Genomic DNA, 18,298 nt, shown 5'->3' on the forward strand with positions numbered 1-18,298 from the left:
GCAGAGGATGTGGGGCACAAGGACCATAGGGTCTTGCTTTGTTTCAGTACTGCAGTATGAACTGAACTCTACTTCCCTGAAACAGAAGGCTGGAGACTATTCAAAGGCTGGAGTGTGCTAAGCGGTGGTACAGAGGTGGGTGGGTGATCCTGATCCATGTGACTAGGCCATCTGGGTTTAACAGGTATTTGTCAGAGGACAAGCAGTAGTGCTAAAGGAAAGTTCTGGGTGGTAGATTTATACCACCAGGGCAGAGAAAAGATTTCTAATTGCAAGCTTTCTAAACTGCCCCAAGAGAGGGGTCTGGAGTCTGACTGCCTATCCAGGTTTTGCCTGGAACAAAAGGGTTTGAAGCGGAGGGTGGGGGTGGGGGTTGATGCTGGGATCACTCTATGGACAAGACCTTAGGTGCCAGAAGCCATAATAGAGTAATGAAATACACTTTATATTTTAAGGCAGGACAAGAAAAAATTAAACAAAATTCTCTGAGAATTGGGGCTCCTCCCTTCCTCACGTGCAGTGTGTATTACACATTAACCAGAACTTCTCAGAGATCAGTTTGAGAATTTACAAAGTCCTCAATCATAAAGATCAATTTTTCCCCTTTATTCTGACCCTAGTGATATAACTTCCTAAAAGAAGAATGTTCTTTCCTAGCGTGATATGGGGTCAAAGTAACTTTAGGCTGTCTTGGCATGTGCTTACCTGGAGTATCAGTTCAGTTGCTCAATCGTGTCCGACTCTTTGTGACCCCATGAACCACAGCACGCCAGGCCTCCCTGTCCATCACCAGCTTCTGGAGTCCACCCAAACCCATGTCCATCGAGTCGGTGATGCCACCTGACTATCTCATCCTCTGTCGTCTCCTCCTCCTGCCCTCAATCTTTCCCAGCATCAGGGTCTTTTCAAAAGAGTCAGCTCTTCACATCAGGTGGCCAAAGTATTGGAGTTTCAGCTTCACATCAGTCCTTCCAATGAACCACCCAGGGCTGATCTCCTTTAGCATGGACTGGTTGGATCTCCTTGCAGTCCAAGGGACTCTAAAGAGTCTTCTCCAACATCACAGTTCAAAAGCATCAATTCTTGGGCGCTCAGCTTTCTTTATAATACAACTCTCACATCCATACATGACCACTGGAAAAGCCATAGCCTTGACTAGATGGACCTTTGTTGGCAAAGTAATATCTTTGCTTTTTAATATGCTACCTAGGTTGGTCATAACTTTCCTTCCAAGGAGTAAGCATCTTTTAATTTCATGGCTGCAATTACCATCTGCAGTGATTTTGGAGCCCAGAAAAATAAAGTCACTCACTGTTTCCACTGTTTCCCTATCTATTTGCCATGAAGTGATGGGACTGGATGTCATTGTCTTAGTTTTCTGAATGTTGAGCTTTAAGCCAACTTTTTCACTATCCACTTTCACTTTCATCAAGAGGCTCCTTAGTTCTTCACTTTCTGCCATAAGGGTAGTGTCATCTGCATATCTGAGGTTATTGATATTTCTCCCGGCAATCTTGATTCCAGCTTGTGCTTCTTCCAGCCCAGTGTTTCTCATGATGTACTCTGCATAGAAGTTAAATAAGCAGGGTGACAATATACAGTCTTGACATACTCCTTTTCCTATTTGGAACCAGTCTGTTGTTCCATGTCCAGTTCTAACTGTTGCTTCCTGACCTGCATACAGATTTCTCAAGAGGCAGGTCAAGTGGTCTGGTATTCCCATCTCTTTCAGAATTATCCACAGTTTATTGTGATCCACACAGTCAAAGGTTTTAGCGTAGTCAATAAAGCAGAAATAGATGTTTTTCTGGAACTCTCTTGCTTTTTCGATGATCCAGTGCATGTTGGCAATTTGATCTCTGGTTCCTCTGCCTTTTCTAAAACCAGCTTGAACATCTGGAATTTCACGGTTCACATGTTGTTGAAGCCTGGCTTGGAGAATTTTGAGCATTACTTTACTAGCATGTGAGATGAGTGCAACTGTGTGGTAGTTTGAGCATTCTTTGGCATTGCCTTTCTTTGGGATTGGAATGAAAACCGACCTTTTACAGAGGTTTGATAAATATGGCTTTTTGAGATGGTGAGAAGTTTTATGTCAGTGTCCATACCCCACCACTGAAACAGTGGATTACATACTTAAAAGGTAAATATCCACACACTTTAATAAGATAATGAGATACATGCACCCCAATGTTCACAGAAGCACTGTTTACAACGGCCAGGACATGGAAGCAACCTAAATGTCTATCAGCTGAAGAACAGATAAAAATGTGGTACATATATACAATGGAATATTTCTTTGTGATGAAAAGGAATGAAACTGTGTTATTTGCAGAGATGTGGATGGCTGTCATACAGAGTAAGTCAGAAAAACAAATATAGTATATTAACACATATATGTGGAATCTAGGAAAGCGGTAAAGACGATCTTATTTGCAAAGCAAAAATAGAGGCACAAATGTAGAGGATAAAAAAGTATGGATACCAAGGGGGAAAGGGTGGGGAGTGGAATGAACTGGGAGAATGGGGTTGGCATAGATACACTATCGTGTATAAAATAGATGACTAATGAGAACCTAGGGCTGTGTAAGTAGAGATCATCATACTAAGTGAAGTAAGTCAGAAAGAGAAAGATACTGATCATAGGATATCACCCCTATGTGGAATCTAAAAAAAATGACAATAGGAATCTATGAAACAGAAGCAGAGCCATAGACAACAGATCTGTGGTGACCAAGGGGTAGGAGAGGAAGAAGAGACTTGCTCCTGGAAGTTTGAGGTTAGCAGATAGAAATTATCACATTTAGAATAAAGAAAAAACAAGGGCTTAATGTATAGCATAGGGAACTATAGTCAATACCCTGTGATAAACTATACTGAAAAAGAATATTAAAAATATATTTTTAAATGGGTATAATACTACGTCTTATAATTTCAGACCTAAAAAAAGATAATGACAAACCAAGTGTCAAACAAAAATCGCATTACAAACTGTTCTGAACAATGTTGGTTTACAATTTCCGGTTCGGCTAATCGCTGCCTCTGGAGTTATATATCAGATGTTGCCCTTGTCCTTCCTCCACGCTGTGTACTTATTTCACAGCTGGTTTTACTCCTCCGCAGGTTTGCTAAGGCCACACACGTCAAAGCCTCGTGAAATTTACCCATGACATGAACATCTTGGTAAAAAAAGAATACGGGAATTCCAAGTCTCTCGCCTATTTCTTTTCCCTGTAACCACTTGAAATCAGATATGACTAGGATCGTAACCTCTTCCTCCCTGGGGTGGAAAAAAAAAAAAAAGGAGGGCACACTTTTCTGAATCCCCTTCCTTTTTCTTCTCCTTTCCAACTTCTCGGTTTCTTTCATCCTCCCTTTTCCCTACCGCTTTCTCGATGGTACCCCGAGACCCCTATCCAACCCCCCTCACAATCACCGGACCCGCACGAATGAAAAGCCGAAGAAGGCAGGCGCTACGAAGCCCGCACCTCCTCGCTTTGCGGCGCTGTCGTAAAGTGCCGTCACGCAGCGGGGCGTTACGGCCGGGCCGACTGTTTTCCCGGCAACTGGAGCTGTACCTTGCACGTCACTTGGGGGTTCGAAGTGGGCTGTTATTTTGGGAGGCCAACTAGTCACTGTGTGTTAATGAGACTGACGTAGCTACTTCCTCTACGGAACCGGAGGGCTTGCCCGGTCCCAGTACCCGCTGGACACTCGGGGCTCGGGGCTGTGGGGAGGGCGGAGGCTGCGGACCAAGCTAAGAGCTACCTCTCTCCGCGAATCTTCCGCGGGCCGCTGATGGCCGGAGGCTTCCTGGGGAAGACTTTAGCCGCCGTGTCCCTCTCTGTCGCCCTGGCCTCTGTGACTGTTAAGTCCTTGGGCAGTTGCAGCGTCGCGGCGTGCAGGTATTCCCGCTTCTAGCGCTGACTCCTTCTCCCGAGTCTTTCCGTTGCGGCTGGGAACCAGCTTCTGGTCGGGTGGTTTCAGGAGGCTCCGCTTGGGTCCCAGCTTTTTACAGCCATACGCACGTTTTTAAAAAAAGACTTAAATATTTCACCTGCCTTTTGAGAAAAGCAAGTGGTGGCACGCTTTCTCACGGTACTTGAAATTTGTCCTCTTCCGTGAGTCACTAACATTGTTTGTCCCCAGGGAGTTTAAATAGCGAACCGTTTAAACGGTGTAAAAGTGTAAGTCGTTATTCCTCTACTTCTCCATTTCAATGTAGATAATATATTTATTATTTACCTCTTTTTAAAAAAATTGCCTTGGATAAATTTAGGGATTTGTGGTATCTCATACTGTCTCCTCCTCTTATTCTTTTCTCGTGGTTTCTGAACACATGTCCTAGGTACCATGCCCATGCTAGGCATTGAGTAATAAACAAGTGTTGTGAGGCTGCCTCTAGGAGTGTGTGTGTTTTTAATTATTTTTGTCACCTCATTAGACACAAGGAAATTTCCTTCTATTTCTTCCATTTTTTTTCTTCTATCCACCCCCCAACCCCCGCAACTCCAGTGATAGCCCTCTGGACTGGAAGGTTTCGGTTGAGGGTGTGTGAGCAAGTAGCAACAGGTGGACAGGCTGGAATCGTCCCCTTCCTCTTCTGGTCCAGACTTTACACTTGAGGAGCAAATTTCCCTGCTGACTGTAGCTGCCTCAACTTTATTTCCTCAGTGTGAACTGTACAGATATTAAGCCGAAGTTTCTGCTGTGTTCTTTAATACCTAATTGACCATAGAGGTTCCAGCCCTTTTCTTTACATTTTGGTTTTGTCCTGGGGATCAACAAGTACTACAGACTTTTTGTTTGTAGGATGAGGAGGGAGAGAGGGCTGATTTCTGTGGTTACTGTCCCACTGCTCATGTAGGATGTTTCGGCCCCCTTATTTGAAAGGTATTAACTTCCCTGGTGGCTCAGACAGTAAAGTGTTTGCTTGCAAACCTGGGTTTGATCCCTGGGTTGGGAACATCCCTGGAGAAGGAAATGGCAACCCACTCCAGTACTCTTCCTGAAAAATCCTATGGATGGAGGAGCCTGGTAGACTACGGTCCATGGGGTCGCAAAGTCAGACACAACTGAGCAACTTCACTTTATTTCAAATGTAACTCTGGTGGGACATGGTGGTGGTGGTGTTGGGGTTTTTTGTGTTTGTGGTGAGGAAGCTGGGTTTACATGGGAGCTCTTTTATTTTCTGCACAATTTTGCCCTGAAGCTGAAACTGTTTAAAAAAACAAAAGTGTTAAAAAAGCAGGTAGAATCCTTTGTTACTTTCCTCAAAGCACAGAGGGACTGGTATGTGGAAAATAAAAGACATAATGCTCTTGTTTAAAAAAAAAAAAAGAGTTGACAAAACCAATGAAAGCATAGTGTTTCAAGCAAGAATGGTTTGCGTATCAAAGGAGTGAAGGAGATCCTGGGGACATTTTGATGAAGCCTTCTAATACTTTTACTAGAATTGATTTCACTCTGCTTTGACTTCAGTTCAATTCAGTTGCTCCGTCGTGTCTGACTCTTTGCAACCCCATGAACCGCAGCATGCCAGGCCTCCCTGTCCATCACCAACTCCTGGAGTCCACCCAAACCCATGTCCATTGAGTCGGTTATGCCATCCAACCATCTCATCCTCTGTTGTCCCCTTCTCCTCCTGCCCTCAATCTTTCCCAGCATCAGGGTCTTTTCAAATGAATCAGCTCTTTGCGTCAGGTGGCCAAAGTATTGGAGTTTCAGCTTCAACATCAGTCCTACCAATGAATACCCAGGATTGATCTCCTTTAGGATGGACTGGTTGGATCTCCTTGCAGTCCAAGAGACTCTCAAGAGTCTTCTCCTTGTCTATGAAGGTCTAAAAGTAAAGTTTGTGTATAATGCAGTTATGTATAAAATGTAACAAACGGAATAAAAACAAACATTGATGAATTCTTTGTTTGAAGACTTAGTATATAGATTTGGTTTTAACCTATGTATGTGTAATATGAAATTTATTTTCCCTCCAGTTTTATTGAGATCAAATTGATGTATAGCACTGTATAAGAGTAATGTGTATATCATAATGATTTGCAACACAAACATGAAATGATTGTCACAATAAGTTTAGTGAACATCCATCATCTCCTATAGACACAACATTAAAGAATTAGAATAAAAAATTTTCGTTGTGATGAGAACTCTTAGGATTACTTTATATATAATATAGAGCAGTATTAGTTGTATACATCATGTTGGACATTATATCCCTAGTACTTACTTATCTTATAACTGGAAAGTCGTAGGGACCTTTTGACCACCTTTACCCAGTTCCCCGCTGCCCTCCACAATCTTTATGAGTTTGTTTTTTGAAGTATAATTGACCTATATAACACTATGTTAGTTCCTGTTATACAACATAGTGATTTGATATTTCCATACATCTTAACATGATCTCCAGGGTGAGTTTAGTTACCATATGTCACCATACAGGGATAACAGTTACTCTCCACACCTTACATTTCATACACATAATTCATTTATTTTGTACCTAGAAGTTTGTACCTCTTCATCTTATCCCTTTCTACTTCTTTCCACCCCCTGCTGTCCTCTCTTTTGGTGACTACCTGTTTGTTCTGTGTATCTATGACTGTGTTTCTGTTTTGTTAGGTTTATTTGTTTTGTTTTTAGATTCCGCATATTAGAGTCATACAGTAGTTGTCTTTCTCTTTTTTCTGACATTTCACTTAGCATAATACCCTCTAGGTCTAACCATGTCATCACAAATGAAAATATTTCCTTTTTTTTTTAAATAGCTGAGTAATATTCCATTATGTGTTGTGTGTGCATGATATCTTTATCCATTCACCTATTGATGGGCAGTTAGGCTACTTCCGTATCTTGGCTGTTGTAAATAATGCTGCTGTGAATATGGGGGTGCATGCATCTTTTCTAATTAGTCTTTTTATGTTCTTTAGATAAATATTCAGGAGTAGAATTGGTGGATCATATAGTAGTAATATTTTTAATTTTTTAAAGGAATCTCTACTGTTTTGTACAGTAGCTGCATCAATTTACATTCCCATTAGTAGTGCACAAGGGTTCCCTTTTCCCCACAACCCCACCAACACTTATTTGTTGTTTTTTTGATAATAGCCATTCTGACAGGTATGAGGTGGGTTTTGATTTGCATTTCTGTGATGATTAGTGATGTTGCTGCTGCTGCTAAGTCTCTTCAGTCATGTCCAACTCTGTGCCACCCCATAGACGGCAGCCCCCCAGACTCCCCTGTCCCTGGGCTTCTCCAGGCAAGGACACTGGAGTGGGTTGCCATTTCCTTCTCCAGTGCATGAAAGTGAAAAGTGATGTTGAGCGTATTTTAATGTTCCTATTGGTCATCTCTATGTCCTCTTTGAAAAAAATATGTATTTGGAGCTTCCACCCATTTCTTAAGTTGGGTTGTTTGTTTTTTCTAGTGTTGTATTATGTAAGTTCTTTGTATGTTTTAGATATTAACCAATTATCAGATATATTGTTTGCAAGTATATTCTCCCATTCAGTAGGCAGCCTTTTTGTTTTGTTGGTAGTTTCCTTTGCTGCACAAAAGCTTTTTAGTTTAATGTCCCATTTGTTTATTTTTGCTTTTGTTTCCCTTGCCAGAGGAGTCATACCCCCAAAAATCTTGCTAAGACCAATGTCAAAGAATGTACTGATTATGTTTTCTTCTAGAGGTTTTATGGTTTCAGATCTTGCATTTAAGTCTTTAATTCATTTTGAAATTATTTTTGTGCATGGTGTGAGAGAGTAATCTGGTTTGTTTCTTTTGCATCTGTTGAAAAGGCTGCTGCTAAGTCGCTTCAGTCGTGTTCGACTCTGTGCGACCCCATAGACGGCAGTCCACCAGAGATTCTCTGTCCCCTGTCCCTGAGATTCTCCAGGCAAGAACGCTGGAGTGGGTTGCCATTTCCTTCTCCAATGCATGAAAGTGAAAAGTGAAAGTGAAGTCGCTCAGTCGTGTCCGACTCTTCGCGACCCCATGGACTGCAGTCCACCAGGCTCCTCCGTCCATGGGATTTTCTAGGCAAGAGTACTGGAGTAGGGTGCCATCGCCTTCTCTGGTTGAAAAGGCTACCTTTCCCTATTGTGTATTCTTGCCTCCTCTGTTGTAGATTAATTGCCCATATAAGTGTGGGTTCATTTCTGGGCTTTCTTTTCTGTTCCATTTATCTGTTGTTTTTTAGTCTCTGTTTCTTTTATTTCTGTTCTGGTCTTTATGATTTCTTTGCTTCTACTAGCTTTGGGTTTTGTTTGTTCTTCATTTTCTAGTTCCTTTGGGTGTAAGGGTTGGTTGGTTGGTTGAGATTTTTCTTATGAGAAACAAGAAACCTTGTTTCTCATGACTAACTTTTACTTTACTTCTTAGAACTGTAGGTCCCTTAATTGTTCTGAAGTTGATTGAAAATAAAATTGTTTAGAAAATAAACTGCTAGGAAATAATAAAACAGAAGTAAAAAGTAAATTTATATCAGGATTGGTGGTGCTGAACTCTGTTAGATCAGCTTCTGATCTCTCTATGAAATCTGAATGAAAGCCTTGCTGGCTACATCAAAGTCTTGCAGCCCTGTCTACATGTTGGTTTTAGCCCAGTAAGACTTTTATCTGACTTCTGACCTGGAGATAAAGATAATAAGATAATAAATTTGTATAGTTTTAAGCTGCTGAATTTGGGGAAATTTGTTATGGCAGCAGTGAAAAAATGAATACATTGTGTACATACTCTTAAATATATCTTCTTTATTTTTTCTACCATTTCTGTGTAAGATGGGATCATACTATACACACTTTCTTGCATCTTCCTTTTCATTTTCAACAATATCGTATGAAAATACTGTCACTTGATGTCATTATTTCTAATAGCTACTTAATAGTCATCCCGTGGTGTAGCTGTTCTAATATTTACTGAGCCATCCTTACATTATTGGGCATTTCCTTTAATTCCCATTAAACATTGCTGAAATAAACACTTTTTGTATGTATAATTGGTTATTTCATTTTTATGGGATAGATTAGTGGAATGAAATTACTTGAGTTGCAGGGTGTAAGTATATTCATCTTTATTGCCAAATTACTTTACAGAAATGCTGTAGCAGTTCACATCTCTACCAGCAATGTATGGGAGATGGTGTTACCTTTTTAAAGGTTTGTTAGTCTAGATGGAAAAAAGAATTTAAGGTTACTTAATTTTCATTTCTTTAATTGCTAGTGATTATAACTGTCTTTTAATGTTTATTAGCCAGTTGGATCTGCTCTTTTTGATTGGTCATAATCTGCCCAGTTTCCTATTCCAGTTCAGCCTTTGTCAGTTTATACGAACTCAATATATTATAGTTACTAGCCCTTTGAATGTCATCTACATTATAGTTTGTGATTTGCTTTTTTCACTCCGTTGATTGTGTCCTTTGATACACAGATGTTTTCGTGTTGATACAGTCTGATTTACTGATTTTCTTCTGTCGCTCGTGCTTTCAGTCATATCTGACAAATCATTGCCAAATTCAACATCATGAAATCTCCCTCTATGTTTTCTTTTAAGAGTTTTTTAGTTTTAGGTCTTAATGTTTGGGTCTTTGATCCATTTCAAGTTAATGTTTGTGTATATGTAAGCTATGGGTCCATCTTCATCTGTTTGCATGTGGGTATCTAACCTTCCCAGCACCATTTGTTGGAAGGGCTGTCCTTTCCCGTTTGAGAGTTGACACCCTTTTTTGAAAATCATCTGACTATGTATGTAAGGGTTTATGTCTGGACTCTCTATTGTATCCTATCGGCCTGTATACACACACACACACGTATGTATCTTTTTCATATTCCTTTTCCATTAGGGTTTATCACAGGATATTGAGTATAGTTCCCAGTGCTATGCAGTAGGACCTGGTTGTCTATCCATGTTATATATACCAGTTTGCATCTGCTAATCCCAAACTCCTCTTCCTTCCCTCTCCCCATCCCTCTCCCTGTTGGCAACCACAAGTCTGTTCAAGTCTGAGTCTGTTTCTGTTTAGTAGATATGTTTATTTGTGCCATATTTTGGATTCCACATATAAGTGATATCATACAGCATTTGTCTGACAGAGACGTTTTTGGGCATCAGTTGAGAGTATCACATGCTTTTTTCCTTCATTCTTTTAATGTGATATGTTACTTTGGTTTATGTTTGTATGTTGAACTGTTCTTGAATTTCAGGAATAAATCCCACTTGATGATGCTGTATAATCCTTTTAATGTGTTGCTGAAGTCCGTTCACTACTATCTTTTTAAAGAAAACTATTTATTCACTAATTTTTGGTTGTGCCAGGTGTTTGTTGCTGTGCATGGGCTTTCTCTAGTTGTAGTGAGTGGGGGGCACCCTTTGTTGGGTGCATGGGCTTCAGTGATTGTAGCCTGTGGGTTCAGCAGTTGTGGCTCGTGGGCTTTAGTTGCTCCTTGGCATGCAAAATCTTCCTGGACCAGGGATCAGACCTGTGTCCCCTGCATTGGCAAGTGGATTCTTACCCACTGTACCACCAGGGAAGTCACGTTCACTGCTGTCTCGTAGAGGATTTTTTCATTGATATTTTTCAGGGATATTGGTCTGTAGTTTCTGGTAGTATCTTTGTTTAGCTTTGGTATCAGGGTAATACTGATCTCATAGAATTTGGAAGTATTCACTCCTCTTCAGTTTTTTGGGAAGCATTTGAGGAGTGTTAGTGTTAATTCTTCCTCAGATGTTTAGTAAAATTTATCGGTGAAGCCATTGATTCCTTGTCGGGAGTAAATAAATTTTTAAAAAAATTATTTGTCCTACCCCATTCACATTTCAATACTTGTCCTTTTTTTTTTTTTTTTTAACATGATTCAGGAGATAACCCAGGAACGTTGATTGCACTTCGTTTTCATGCTCTCTATCTGGATGAGTTCCTTCAACTTTTATCTTTCATGACCATAGCGATTTAAAACGTATGGACCTTTATTATGTAAGATATCCCTTAATGTGAGTGTGTCCTGTATTTCCTTATATCTAGACTCTGATCGTATATTCTTATAAGGAATCCTCAGAAATGATTGCTGTGTACTTCTCACTGTATGTATGATATCAAAAGGCACATGGATTTGACTTATTTCAACACCCCATCACGTTAGTGTTTTTCCCATTGGTCATTTATCTCAAGTAGGGCTAATCATTATTGTGAGAGCAGGAGAAGGGAACTGTTCTCAGAATCCCCTCTGTCATATTAGAGACCCTAATTTAGGGCCATTAGGAATTTTGATCTTTAAGAATAATGAGAAGGCATTTACATTTTTAGTCAGGAGGAGAAGTGAAAGATTTTTGTGTATGGTATGGTGTAAAGGTTAAGTTTCAGTTTTTTGTTTTCCTTTTTGTATATATACTATCTAATTATTTTAGCTCTACACTTATTTTACTCTAAAGTGTTTTGAAAAAAAAATATTTACTTTTATTTTTGGCTGTACTGGGTCTTTGTTGCTGCACGCAGGTTTTCTCTAGTTGCAGCAAGCAGGGGTCCTGTCTAGTTCTGGTACCTGGGCTTCTCATTATGGTGGCTTTTCTTGTTGCAGAGCACGGCTCTGGAGTGCGTGGGCTTCACTAGTTGTAGCACGTGGGCTCAGTAGCTGTGGCTTGTGAGTGTGTGTGCTTCAGTAGTTGTAGAGCATGGGCTTAGTTGCTCCATGGCATATGGAATCTTCCTGGACCAGGGATTGAACCCGTGTCCCCTGCACTGACAGGTGGTTTCTTAACTACTGGAATCATCAGGAACTCCTACTCTAAAGTTTATAATATGTACCTCTGTCAGAGTCTGGCTTCAAGTAATACTACATTAATTTGAGTACAGTGTAGGAACCTAACAACAGTATATCTCCATTTCCTTTTCTTCTTTTGTGCTATTTCTGTCATCCATTTTTTACATATGTATGTTAGACCAGAGATCCCCAACCCCCAGGCCCTATTGGAAACTGGGTCACACAGCAGGTGAGCAGTGCGCAAGCAAGTGAAGCTTCACCTGCCGTTCCCCATTGCTTGTATTACCACCTGAACTGTTCCCCACCTCAGTCACTCCCATTACCACCAGGCCTGAATTATCCATCCCTGCCCCCTTACCCTGATCGGTGTAAAAATTGTCTTCCACGAAACCAGTTCCTTGTGCCAAAAAGCTTGGGGACTGCTGTGTTAGACCATTAGCTTATTTTTTTTTTTTTTAATGGATTCCTTCATGTAGGCTTTAATAGTCTTTCTTTACATTTGTTTTTATGGTTGAATTTTTATTATAAAATTATCTTCTCCAACATTTGTGCTAACAAAAGTAAACTTCTGTCCCTTTTTCTCAGCTAAAATAAACTCTGTGAGTAAGTTTCAATTAGTAAGATTTAGCAATATTTTTATGTTTGTAAATAGTTTCACAGATATTGGACCTTTATTCCAGTATGCATCAAATTAGGATTTTCTGATTTTTAAGTCTTTGAAAAGTTGTATTTTGAAGACTGTGAATTAGGTTTTTAAGTTAATTTAAGTATTTTGTACTTACATAAAACGTTTTTTTTTTTTTTCCCTTTCAGAAACTCACTTTCATCCTGCAGATTTCATGTTAATTCCAACATGATGTCTGGTTTTAATGGTACCAAAGAGAATTCCCACAACAAGGCTCGGACATCTCCTTATCCAGGTTCAAAAGTTCAGCGCAGCCAGGTTCCTAATGATAAAGTGGACTGGCTTGTTGAGTGGCATGACTATAATCCTGTGGAATACACTGCAGTTTCTGTCTTGGCTGGACCTCAGTGGGCAGATCCTCAGATCACGTGAGTAAATTAGCTGGTGTTAGCTGGGTAGGAGACTTTTGGAGAAGGTAATGGTTGTGTTTGTAAATTGTCATTTGATAGCAGAAAAATAATTTTTATCTAGTGCTTGACTTAAACTGTTTCCACATTTACTTGAATTTTTGCCAAAGCTATTCAATTCATGTTTATTTATTCTTTTGGGGGTTTTATGATGATCTTTCCAAATAGGTAAATCTATTTAATCGTAGAGTTTTTTATTTTATGAAATGACAAGTGGTAGTTTCTGTTTTCATTTCTTCTGCTTGGGTTATCAATAACATCTTTTGTGGTTATTTTCCAACATAGCTACTTGTGTTTGAATAGTGAAAATGTTTTTCAGAAACTTTTTCTGGATTACTGACAACAAGGTGATGATAAAATTTGACCATTGTGAGAAGATAGAAAAGGGATAGATAAAGGAGAGAGGAAAGAGGAAAACAAAAAACTCAGGCAGAAATGTTTTGATTAGAAGTAGAATGGCTGAATGAATACAAAAATAAGACCTGTATATAGGCTATCAACAGGAGACCCACTTCAGACCCAGAGACACAGACTGAAAATGAAAGGTTGCAAAAAGATATTCCATGCAAATGGAAGTAAAAAAAAAAAGCTGGAGTAGCAGTATTCATATCAGATAAACAAGACTTTAAAATAAAGACTGTTATAAGAAACAAGAATGCTACATAATAACCAAGGGATCAATCCAAGAAGGCGATACAGCAATTATAAATATTTTTGCCCCCAGTACAGGAGCACCTCCATACATAAGGCAAATGCTAGCAACCCTAAAAGGGGAAAATGGCAGCAACTCAATAATAGTGGGAGACTTTAATACCCCACTTCCCCAGTGAACAGATTATCCAGACAGAAAATAAATAAGAAAACACAAGCTTTAATGACACAATAGATCAGATAGAATTAATTGATACTTATAGGACATTCCATCTGAAAGCAGCAGAATATACTTTCATCTCAAGTGCACATGGAATATTCTCCAGGATAGATCATATCTTGGGTCACAAATCAAGCCTTGGTAAATTTAAGAAAATTGAAACTGTATCAAGCATGTTTTCTGACTACAACACTTTGAGATTAGAAATCAATTACAGGAAAAAAAGAAACTGTAAAAACATGAACACATGGAGGCTAAATAATAGACTACTGAATAACAAAGAGATCAGTGAAGAAATCAAAGAGGAAATAAAAAAATACATAGAAACAAATGACAGTGAAATCAGGATGACTCAAAACCATGGGATGCAGTAAAAGCAATCCTAAGAGGGAAGTTAATAGCAATTCAGTTCTTCCTCAAGAAATGAGAAAAATCTCCAGTAAACAACCTAACATTATACTAAAGCAGCTAGACCAAGAAGAACAAACAAAACCCAGAGTTAGTAGAAGGAAATAAATCATAGGCAGAGCAGAAATAAATGAAATAGAAATGAAGAAAACAATAGCAAAAATCAATGAAACTAAAAGCTGGTTCTTTGAGAAGATAAACAAAATCAATAGACTTTAAGCCAGACTCATTAAAAAAAAAAAAAGGGATTCAGATCAATAAAATTACAAATGAAAAAAGAGAAATTACAACTGACACCCCAGAAATACAAAGAATCATTAGAAGACTACTATAAGCAACTCTATGCCAATAAAATGCACAACCTGGAAGAAATGGACAAATTCTTAGAAAGGTACAGTCTCCCAAGACTGAAGCAGGAAGAAATAGAAAATATAGACAGACCAATCACAAGTAATGAAATTGAAACTGCAGTTAAAATTGTCCAACAAACAAAAAGTCCAGGATAAGATGGCTTCATAGGTGAAATGTATCAAGCATTTAAAGAAGAGCTAACATCTATCCTTCTCAGTTCAGTTCAGTCGCTCAGTTGTGTCCGACTCTTTGCAACCCCATGAATCACAGCACCCCAAGCCTCCCTGTCCATCACCAACTCCTGGAGTTCACTCAAACTCATGTCCATCGAGTCAGTGATGCCATCCAGCCATCTCATCCTCTGTCGTCCCCTTCTCCTCCTGCCCCCAATCCCTCCCAGCATCAGAGTCTTTTCCATTGAGTCAGCTTTTCACGTGAGGTAGCCAAAGTATTGGAGTTTCAGCTTTAGCATCAGTCCTTCCAGTGAACACCCAGGACTGATCTCCTTTAGGAGGGACTGGTTGGATCTCCTTGCAGTCCAAGGGACTCTCAAAAGTCTTCTCCAACACCACAGTTCAAAAGCATCAGTTCTTTGGCGCTCAGCTTTCTTTATAGTCCAACTCTCACATCTGTACATGACCACAGGAAAAACCATAGCCTTGACTAGATGAACCTTTTTTGGCAAAGTAATGTCTCTGCTTTTGAATATGCTATCTAGGTTGGTCATAACTTTCCTTCCAAGGAGTAAGCATCTTTTAATTTCATGGCTGCAGTCACCATCTGCAGTGATTTTGGAGCCCCCCAAAATAAAGTCTGACAGTTTCTACTGTTTCCCCATCTATTTCACATGAGGTGATGGGACCAGATGCCATGATCTTAGTTTTCTGAATGTTGAGCTTTAAGCCAACATTTTCACTCTCCTCTTCGACTTTCATCAAGAGGCTTTTTAGTTCGTCTTCACTTTCTGCCATAAGGGTGGTGTCGTCTGCATATCTGAGGTTATTGATATTTCTCCAGGCAATCTTAATTCCAGCTTGTGCTTCTTCCAGTCCAGCGTTTCTCATGATGTACTCTGCATATAAGTTAAATAAGCAGGGTGACAATATACAGCCTTGATGTACTCCTTTTCCTCTTTGGAACCAGTCTGTTGTTCCATGTCTGGTTCTAGCTGTTGCTTCCTGACCTGCATATAGGTTTCTCAAGAGGCAGGTCAGGTGGTCTGGTATTCCCATCTCTCAGACTCTTCCAAAAAATTATAGAATACTCCAAGCTCATTCTGTGAGGCTATCATCTGCCTAATACCAAAACCAAAGATATCACGAAAAAAGAAAATTACAGACCAATATCACTGATAAACATAGTTACCAGAATCTTCCAACAAAATACTAGCAACACGTTAAAAGAATCATACACCCTGATCAAGTGAAATTTTTCCGAGGGATGCAAGGGTTCTTCAATATATATAAGTCAATCATTGTGATACACCATGTTAACAAGTTAAATTAAAAAAACACACACACACATAGAATCATCTCAAGAAATGCAGAAAAGCTTTTGACAAAATTCAACACCCATTTATGATAAAAACTCTCCAGAAAGTGGGCATAGAGGAAACCCACCTCACCATGATAAAGGCCATATATGACAAACCCACAGGAAACATCAGTGATGAAGAACTGAAAGCATTTCCTTTAAGATCAGAAACAAGACAAGGATGTCCGCTCTTGCCATTATTATTCAGTATAGTTTTGGAAGTCCTAACTGTGGCAGTCAGAAAGGAAAAAGAAATAAAAGGAATACAAATTGAAAAGAAGAAGTAAAACTGTCACTGTTTGTGGATGATATGACTATATATAGAAAATCCTGAATATGCCACCTCTGATTCGAGCTAATCAATGAATTTGGTAAAATTACAGGATACAAAATTAATGCACAGAAATCTCTTGCATTCCTATATACTAACAATGAAAGATCAGAAAGATAAATAATCCCAATTACTATTGCAACAGAAAGAATAAAATACCTAGGAATGAACGTACATGAGAAGGTAAAAGGCTTCCCTGGTGGCTCAGACGGTAAAAGAATCTGCCTGTAATGCAGGAGACCTGGGTTTGATTCCTGAGTGGGGAAGATCCCCCTGGAGAAGGGAATGGCAACCCACTCCAGTATTCTTGCCTGGAGAATTCTGTGGACAGAGGAGCCTGGCAGACTATAGTCTATGGGGTCACAAAGAGTTGGACATGACTGAGTGACTAACACTTTTACTTTCAAGGAGGTACTTGAAAAAGTCCTGTATTCAGAAAACTATAAGACATTTTTGAAAGAAATCAAAGATGACACAAACAGATGGAGAGATATACCATGTTCCTGGGTTAGAAGAATCAATATCATGAAAATGACTATACTACTTAAAGCAGTAGTTTTGATGAAAGTTTTACTTTCATTTTAGTTTTGAAGGATTTATTAACCAAAGAAACCACACATCACACAAACAATTTCAGTATTTAATAGAAGGTTATTTGACTTAATTTCAGTGTACAATCATTAAAAGAGAAATAAAAACAAAGAGAAAAGTAACAGCATGTATATCACCAAATTTGGACCAACCAACCTCCAGATCTAGACAGTGCTGTTAAGTCCCTCATTAACAGCAATCTGGAGTCCTAATTGGGAAAAAGTCCCAGGTGGTGTGTCTACCCTGTGGGTGAGACTTCAGATTGTAGTTTTGGGGGCTTCCACTTAACAGTTCCAAGCAGCAAACTGATATCATCATCAATTTGTCCACAAAAATGCAGCTCTGGTTTTACTTTAACTTTTTGCTGTTTGTTTCACCTTGTGAGTCATGAGGGGTAGGAAAAGTGTCTCAGGCAGTAAATAATCCACCTGCAATGCAGGAGACCTGGGTTCAATCCCTGGGTGGGGAGATCCTCTGGAGAAGGGAATGGCTACCCACTCAGTATTCTTGCTTGGAGATTCCATGGACAGAGGAGTCAACTTCTTAGATCCTGGAGGTGGGAAGTGGGGTTGGGGGAATTGGCCAGACCCTCAGGGGCTTAAGAGAATCTAAGACCTACTCCCTGTCTTATCTAAAGTGCCACCTGACTTGCTTTCCTTGCAGGCAGGCACAGAATCTTTGCAGTATCCAGGGAGATTAGAGGCCTGCTCTCCTACTTTTGATGTCTGCACAAGACTTCTTCCATTTTAATTTCCCTAAGATAAGTCTATGGATTCAGTACACTGCCTATCAAATTACCAGTGGACTTTTTCACAGAATTAGAACAAAAAATTTTTAGTTTTTGTGGATCCATATAAGACCCCGAGATACCAAAAGCAATCTTGAGAAAGATACCAAAGCAATCTTGAGAAAGAAAAAATGGAACTGGAGTAATCAGGCTCCCTGACTTCAGACTGTACTACAAAACTACAGTCATCAGGACAGTATGGTACTGGCACAAAAACAGAAGTATAGATCAGTGGGACAGGATTGAAAGCCCAAAGGTAAATGCACATACTTACGGTCACCTAAGTGACAAAGAAGGCAAGAATGTTCAATGGAGAAAAGACAGTCTTTTCAACAAGTGGTACTGGGAAAACTGGACAGCTACATGTAAAAGAATGAAATGAGAACACTCTGTTAACACCATATATAAAAATAAAACTCAACATGGAATAAAGATCTAAGTGTAAGACCAGACACCTATACAACTCTTAGAGGAAAACATAAGAACATTCTTTGACATAAACCATAGCAATATCTTTTTTGACCCACTTCCTAGAATAAGGAAAATAAAAACAAAATAAACAAATGGGACCTAA

General features: G+C 39.4%; 1 protein-coding gene across 2 annotated transcripts in view; it reads left to right on the forward strand.

Moving 5' to 3' along the window:
* The first annotated feature begins 3,536 nt into the window (after nt 1–3,536).
* NUDT9 (nudix hydrolase 9) overlaps nt 3,537–18,298 on the forward strand; it is a 37,360-nt gene continuing 22,598 nt past the window's right edge. Inside the window, exons 1-3 of one of the 2 annotated variants that reach the window (XM_070791756.1) lie at nt 3,537–3,905; nt 10,862–10,976; nt 12,574–12,813. In XM_070791756.1, the coding sequence (XP_070647857.1) occupies nt 12,614–12,813 (200 nt within the window). In that variant the 5' untranslated portion in view covers nt 3,537–3,905; nt 10,862–10,976; nt 12,574–12,613. The remainder of the gene's footprint in view (nt 3,906–10,861; nt 10,977–12,573; nt 12,814–18,298) is intronic. The other variant, XM_019963073.2, reaches the window with a different exon arrangement.

This window comes from Bos indicus, chromosome 6 (assembly GCF_029378745.1).
Source record: "Bos indicus isolate NIAB-ARS_2022 breed Sahiwal x Tharparkar chromosome 6, NIAB-ARS_B.indTharparkar_mat_pri_1.0, whole genome shotgun sequence".
NCBI lineage: Eukaryota > Metazoa > Chordata > Mammalia > Artiodactyla > Bovidae > Bos > Bos indicus.